The 7,942-nt window shown below is 38.9% G+C and overlaps 1 protein-coding gene across 1 annotated transcript; it reads left to right on the forward strand.

Moving 5' to 3' along the window:
* Positions 1-1,055: 1,055 nt before the first annotated feature.
* On the forward strand, positions 1,056-7,942 carry LOC139935917 (endoplasmic reticulum membrane protein complex subunit 7-like). The gene is made up of 4 exons (XM_071930543.1): positions 1,056-1,367; positions 2,498-2,756; positions 3,020-3,100; positions 4,995-7,942. Exons 1-4 carry the CDS (start codon positions 1,177-1,179, stop codon positions 5,133-5,135), a joined length of 672 nt encoding a protein of 223 aa, XP_071786644.1. The 5' UTR covers positions 1,056-1,176; the 3' UTR covers positions 5,136-7,942.

A 7,942-nucleotide genomic window follows, 5' to 3' on the forward strand; every position in this document is an offset into this window, starting at 1 on the left:
CCATCTCATCAAACAAGGACTGATACTCCATACACACTATCTGGAACTCAATTCCCGGCGCCACAAGTCAAATCAGCCCCCTGACTCCTATAATTTTAAGTCCCTCCTTGAAAATAGAAAATTTGAGTAGGAGCATGCATGCACAAGGGTCTGCACGTTTTTAAAGCCCATTGGCGGCGGTTTGTGCAGTAAAGGCAAGATAAGACAAGACAAGGACAGAATCTCTGGGGTACAGAATCTCCCTGCCACACACCAGTGCCGCATGCAATTATGTCCTCTATGCAATACTATCCGGAGGACATTATTGCTTATGCAATCGTGTCCGCCGGACGGTTTTGCATTTGCAATAGTGTCCGCCCGGACACATTTGCATGTGCAGTTGTGTCCACCCCGTGCAAAACCGTCCTTGCAGTAAATAAACGCCCTTAAAGGAACACGTTGCCTTGGATCGGTCGAGTTGGTCTTTGAAAAGCGTTTGTAACCGTTTTTTATAAAATGCATATGGGTAGAAAGATGTTGTAAAAGTAGAATACAATGATCCACACAAACATGCCTCGAAATTGCGTGGTTTTCCTTTTACCTCGTCGACTAACACGTCGGCCATTTATGGGGGTCAAAATTTTGACTCCCATAAATGGCCGACCATGTTAGTTCGCACAGTAGAAGGAAAACCACGCAATTTCGAGGCAAACTTGTGTGGATCATTGTATTCTACTTTTAAAACATCTTTCCAACCATATGCATTTTATAAAAACCGGTTACAAACGCTTTTGTTTTGACCAACTCGTCCGATCCAAGGCAACGTGTTCCTTTAATACATTCGGCATTTGTTAACAAGCTATAACAAAAAGTGAATTGTCATGAATGACATGGGAAATGTTCGGCCGTTGGGTATTCGCTGCAATCAGCGGAAGCGCGCCCTCAATAGAACATTATGAGGATTTTTTTTTCTGGCCTTCGAAAAATAGTCAGGTAACCAAAAATGCGGAAAAAACAGTGTATACACTGCCTTATCGACGTCAGGATATAGGAAATGCATTGAAGGTTTTGTGAATTTGTGTGAAATCATCGTAGGCCTACTTTTTTGTTATCTACCGTAAAAATTATCGTTTCCAGCAAATTTCATCAAGAATTTGCCCCCAAACAACCTAGTCAATGAGTTCATGATCTGAGACAATGATTTGGACTATTTTAATTGCGCTCACTGTGTGGGCTTCGCCTTGTTTCACGGAGGAACTCGAAGAGGGCAAGTTGAACGACACATTCGTTGTGGAAGGTAAAGTGTTGGTGACTGGCGTTAAAGCAAGCGACTGGATCCCACATACGAGGATACTGGTTGATGGCGGCCAGTATGTAGGATTTCTTAGGTAAGTTTAATAACACTAATAAACAGTGGATAACTTTCCGTATGGCGCCACCACCTTTTTACTCATTTTTACAAAAATGGATATCTCATTGAGGTAAATTAGATACTATTTCATATCATCATGGAGGAATTTATTCCTCCATGTTCATATCGAGTGAAAAAGTGGTGGCGCCATACATGCCATACGGAAACTTTTCCTTAAACACTAAAACAGTTCTTATATAGCGCATAATATTACAAAATAAAGTATCTCAGCGCTTCTGTGATTTTGTGATTGAAAAGATGGGTTTTAAGTTTAGTAGATTTAATTTATTATAATGTTTTTAGTGTGTGGCACAGTCTTTGAATTGATATTTTGTTGGGAAGATCTTGTTCCATAGTCTACTCTAGGCTAGGAGAAGCATATTTGAAGGAGCGTCGACCGTAGAATTTTGTGTGAACTGGAATTGGCGTAAGAAAACCTCAAACTGGAACAAAGTTGTTGGGGAGGGTGATACTGATACTGATATAAAGTGATAGTGTTGAATTAATCCCTGGAGATATATTATAGTCTGGTGCTGATCCGTATATTAAAGTCTGGTGCTGATCCGTTTTTTGCAGTTAGTCGCAAATTACAGGATTAAGGGGCGGAGAATGAGAAAAGGGGAAGGAAAGGGCAAAACAAATTTTCATAAACAAACGTTTTGCTTTTGAATGAAGTTTTGTTTGGCTTGGTTGGGGTTGGGCATTAAATTTTGAATTGAAGTTTTGTTAGGCCTACATGAGATTAGTAACACTATATGGTGGCATGGTTGGCTTGCGCGTAAAGCGCTCGCCTCTCTCCAAGGTGACCCTGGTTCGATTCGCGGCCGGGGCCATGTGAGTTTCTTTGTGAAATCGACCCCAGGTGACTTAATGGACATAAAAACGTATTACAAGAAATAGGATTACCCTGACACTCTCGGACGACCCTCAGATCTTATTGGTAAAGTATGAAACGAAAGTATTGTCAAAACGATCCGAGTAGCCGACCTAGAGTAATAATATTATCACAGTCAAGAAACTGGTTACAAAACAAAACTGTTTTGACACTATCACAAATACCATGGCTGACACAATAACTTAAACTTTGAAAATTGTTTTTATTTTCAGAGCCGATGGCACATTCAAGGTGAGTGGTGTTCCATCTGGATCTTATGTCGTTGAGGTTGCCAACCCAACATACATCTTTGAGCCGGCTAGAGTGGACATCACAGCCAAGGGCAAGATGCGAGCTCGGAAGGTCAACCATGTGCAGAGTAATGCAGTAGTCACTGTCCCATACCCGATGAGGTTCAAATCTAAACAACATGCTTCGTACTTTCAGAAACGTGAAGAATTCAGGATAACTGACATGCTTAAAAACCCAATGGTAAGATAAAAACTGATTTTGCTTGAAGAGTAGGGTGGGGGGACATTATTGATGATGATGCTAAAATTGATGAGTCTTTTTTTTCTCTTGTTATTTTAGTGCCATTTCAAAACTGAACATCACTTTAGCAGTAATGAAGTTTGATGACTGAATGGACACCCTTTTTTTTGGCGTGTGTGAATCTTACCATGCCAGTGAAAGCCCATTTTTAATTGATATCATGATTTCCACCTGTTCCTTTTTATTGTCTGTCTCTACATTAGGTACTCATGATGGTTCTCCCACTTCTGTTTATTGCCGTTTTACCCAAACTCATAAATACACAGGATCCAGAGATTCAAAAGGTAAGTTGAACTAAAATCTTTGACATGTAGGCCTACGTGTTTTTACTGACATCAGGTCTGTGAAATGAAAAATGTTTCCAGCACTCGGGATGTCTTCATTAACTGTTGGTTTTCTCTGAATATTCTTTACAAAAGAGATATTTTAGTACCTGTGTGTAAGCTTCCCCAGGAATGAAATATGACCAAATACACAATGAATGGGAACACTTTCAATTTGTTGGCAGCTTTTCCAAATAATTTTTGGTTGCAACTAAAACCACATAGCGGTAAAAGTGTTTCATGATGTGAGTGAACATACCATGTAGTCTTTTTGGCCCATTTCACCTGACGTCATCATAAAAAAAAACTTGAATGCGCCATACTGGTGGGCAATTTCACTGTACGTTTTTATATATATAACTCTATGATGTGCGATATGCAGTGAAAGTGTGCGTTTTAGGCGACGCAGCATTAATATACGTAAACCTAACTTGCCCACCAACATGGCGAGCGCGGATCAGTCGTCGCGTGTGACGCGTGTGCAAGGGGTCAATAGTGGATTTTTTCAATTCATTCAAATTTGTATAAAAAATTGGCCAACCTACATCATAAAGCAAGGACCTCTATGCCTACATGCACCTATTTTTCTGTCCTTTATTTGATTCCACTTTGATTGATAGTGTATGACTTGTGTTTGTACAATATAATGACACATCTGAACTACTGTGTATAACAAATGGAATGACTATGGCCAGTCACAATGTACATGTAGGCACCTCCTTGATATTTGAAACATAATTGCTATTATCACTATAATTAGTTTTTATCCTTACTCTGGTTATCACATTCCTATTATTTCATTGCTACTAATGTTCCCTCTTACCATTCATCTATATGTACATGTACATGTGAACTGTTTGGATTATATTTTATACATTGTATTACATGTACAAAAATAATTTCAAAATCTTTTCTCTGTAAAGATTACATTGGATTTTTGAAGTGAGGTTATATCAATGTTTCCCGTTGGCTGGTTTATTTATAAAGAATCCAGGCTAGCCAATCAAGCCAGCAGCCAGTGCCCAAAGTTATTAACTAGTTATTCACCGGTCGCATCAATGTAAACTTTATGGAGTGTTGGCTGCACCTGTTCTTGCTAAGCACGATTTTCCAGTTTTTTGCTGGTTTTTTTTTTGTGCTTAAAGGCTTAATGAAATTGAGCTTTGGAAAGAAGAATACAGATGTTGACCTGTGTTAACAACCAAAATGGATATTATGAGTTGAGAATGTTGAGAATGTGGTCATGAATTAAAAGTGGAGTGGAAAGCAATTTAAATGGAACACTCCCAAGCTTCACATTTTAACAACTGAAAATATTCTCTCCATTACATGAGTGTAGTTTATATCACATTTAAGTGCATCCTTGTCATTGGATGACAAAACTATCATATGTAAATAAACTATAGCCACTAGAAATGGGTATTATATCTTGTAGGCCTAAATAAATAATGTATGGTGTGATCAAGTTTGTAAAAGTACTAGTACAGGCCTAGCACTCGGTCTTAAGCTTTTTGTAAAGTATTCTACCTGGCTAACATACTGCATTTTACTTGACATCTGAAAAAAATAGCAGTTTTGACTTGACAATGTATGCAGAGGCTAGTGTTAATAAGGTTGAGTTTTATACTGCAGTAAAAGTAGTATGGAACTAAAGTGACATGATGAAAGTACCCAAATACTTGGTTTACAACAGAAACTATATGAAAATCGCTTACAGACTATATAAATACTATTTATTTTACTTGGGTAATGACATTTAGCCTTCGAGAAAGACTCTGCTAGGGTCGAAACGTCAGGCCATCATTGAGAAGTAAATCCTGAATAATGACTGATATCAATCCTTTTCCCGCTGCAGGAGATGATGAATATGAACTTGATGAATCCCAAAACTGAAATGCCAGATTTATCCGAAATGGCCGCCAGAATGTTTGGCGGAGGAAACTCAGCCGCTACGAAGAAAAAAGAGAAGACGACCAAGACTAAAAAGTTAAAGTAGCCGAAATTATCGATGCAGTCTGGGGTAAAAAATAAAGGGTGGGGATGGGGGGGCTTGGGTAAATAATGTTTTAGAATTTGGCAAAACATTTGGGTATCTTTATGTGACAGTGAAATCAAAATTTAAGTTAACCCAGGTGAAAGCCACATCCAAAGAGTGACTTTGGCTGCGTCTTCTACAATGTTGAAGAGTAAGACCAATCAGCCATAGCCACTATCTGCACTGGCCCATATTACAAATATGTAAGGAATTTGAAAACAATTTGCCATCATGGATTACTTGGTTGGTTTTTGCTTTATACGAGCCTCATAATCCATAGTTATCAACAATCAAAATAAACTTATTTAATCATTTTGCTATCGATTTTTATCCAAACCAACGTTGTTACAGTAATATGTCAGTAAATTGAAAATAGTAAATATTTATATTGGGATCCATTTAAAACTGGCATCATCCTTCTGTCATTTGAATTGAGAACCTGATTAGATCATATTTTACACTGAACCTAAAGTTGTTCAGTGATATACAGCCAATCAGATGATATCATTGTTTCTCCACTTTTTTTTCGTGACCTAAGATAATGGGAAATTGTTGCCGCTGGGTGCTTATTTAGGAGTTTCATAAATAACTTTATGTTTTACTTGCACGTTTTTCCTTACAATGTATTTATGAAAGGCACTTTATGACCTCGAGTAGGGTATTAATTGTGTATCTTTAATTCTCTTAGTCTTAGTATGGCAGGTAGGTAATGGGATTGTGCCTTTAAAGGCAGTGGACACTATTGGTAATTACTCAAAATATTTATTAGCATAAAACCTTTCTTGGTAACGAGTAATGGGGAGAGGTTGATAGTATAAAACATTGTGAGAAACGGCTCCCTCTGAAGTAATGTAGTTTTCGAGAATTTGATTTCAAGACCTCAGATTTAGAATTTGAGGTCTCGAAATCAAGCATCTGAAAGCACACAACTTCGTGCGACAAGGGTGTTTTTTTCTCTCATAGTTATCTCGCAACTCCGACGACCAATTGAACTCAAATTTTCACAGGTTTGTTGTTTTATGCATATGTTGAGATACACCAGGTGAGAAGACTGGTCTTTGACAATTACCAAATAGTGTCCATGTCTTTAATGATACAACATTAGCGTTTAGTTCACAGTCAGAGAGTGTCATGAGAATGATATTTGGCTATAAGGCCATCATAGATTTGTCCAAGCATTTTTGCCATTTTGAAAAATGCTTGTGCCTCTACCTATTTGTTTTCCAAAGGGCAAATCTGCGATAGGCCTATAGTGAAATATCTTTTTCATGTTGAACTCTTGACTTTGAGGCAAATTCCATACTTGCAGCATCAAAAGCACAATTCTCCCAAATATCTGCCCCAACTGTGTGTAAAATTAGTCCTTTGTCTTCTATGAGGCCCGTGCTCTTTTAATTAAAATGGTAAAGTAAACATTTTTCAGGGAAGCTCACTAAAAGCGTTTCAGGTAAACTTATTAGTCTTTTGGAAACCTTTAACAGCGTACATATATAGAGAAATGGATGTCAATTAATTTAGCTAAAATAATTTTCATTTTTCCCATCATTTTATGGCTGTGTTTGATTTTAATGTTATTTACTGTACAAATTGATGAGTTGTTTATGAATTTTTGTTCTCGTGAAAAATATAAAGGAAATTTTGTAAGTGGTGAAAAAAGTGGTTACTGAGAATTTGTTTTTTATTGAACTGCCTTTGAGTAATGCACAAAATCCCAAATGCTAACTGTACATGTAGGATGCTACATATAACTGCAGTTTAGTTGAACACCTGCAGCCAATTTCAGGAACGCTAGGATTAATCCTATCTCGAGCTTAACTTAGGATGGGTTCAATGTTTCTAACGTCTATGGTTACGGAACTTCACTCGTCTGAGTTAGGAAGAGTGAAATCGACAGCTGGTCCCTATTCCTTTGAGTTGTGTACAAATTGTGCCTGCATGGAGTCCAGGCTTTGTGGCTCTTTGAGCTGTGTACAAATTATGCCTGCATGAAGTCCCGGCTCTGTGGCTCTTTGAGCTGTGTACAAATTGTGCCGTAGGAAGTCTAGGCTCTGTGGCTCTTTGAGCTGTGTCCAAATTGTGCCTGCATGAAGTCCAGGCTCTGTGGCTCTTTGAGCTGTGTACAAATTGAGCATACAGGAAGTCCAGGCTCTGTGGCTCTTTGAGCTGTGTACAAATTGTGCCGTAGGAAGTCTAGGCTCTGTGGCTCTTTGAGTTGTGTACAAATTGTGCCTGCATGGAGTCCAGGCTTTGTGGCTCTTTGAGCTGTGTACAAATTGTGCCGTAGGAAGTCTAGGCTCTGTGGCTCTTTGAGCTGTGTCCAAATTGTGCCTGCATGAAGTCCAGGCTCTGTGGCTCTTTGAGCTGTGTACAAATTGAGCATACAGGAAGTCCAGGCTCTGTGGCTCTTTGAGCTGTGTACAAATTGTGCCGTAGGAAGTCTAGGCTCTGTGGCTCTTTGAGTTGTGTACAAATTGTGCCTGCATGGAGTCCAGGCTTTGTGGCTCTTTGAGCTGTGTACAAATTGTGCCGTAGGAAGTCTAGGCTCTGTGGCTCTTTGAGCTGTGTCCAAATTGTGCCTGCATGAAGTCTAGGCTCTGTGGCTCTTTGAGCTGTGTACAAATTGTACCTGCATGAGGTCCAGGCTTTGTGGCTCTTTGAGCTGTGTACAAATTGTACCTGCATGAAGTCCAGGCTTTGTGGCTCTTTGAGCTGTGTACAAATTGAGCATACAGGAAGTCCAGGCTCTGTGGCTCTTTGAGCTGTGTACA

Source organism: Asterias amurensis, chromosome 4 (assembly GCF_032118995.1).
Source record: "Asterias amurensis chromosome 4, ASM3211899v1".
In the NCBI taxonomy this organism is placed as follows: domain Eukaryota; kingdom Metazoa; phylum Echinodermata; class Asteroidea; order Forcipulatida; family Asteriidae; genus Asterias; species Asterias amurensis.

Excerpts from the sequence above, each read along its gene's own strand:
- LOC139935917 (XM_071930543.1), top strand. The coding sequence starts at position 1,177 with ATGATTTGGACTATTTTAATTGCGCTCACTGTGTGGGCTTCGCCTTGT. Across the intron at positions 1,368-2,497 it reads CAGTATGTAGGATTTCTTAG|AGCCGATGGCACATTCAAGG; the intron begins GTAAGTTTAATA and ends TTTTATTTTCAG. Across the intron at positions 2,757-3,019 it reads ACATGCTTAAAAACCCAATG|GTACTCATGATGGTTCTCCC; the intron begins GTAAGATAAAAA and ends TCTCTACATTAG.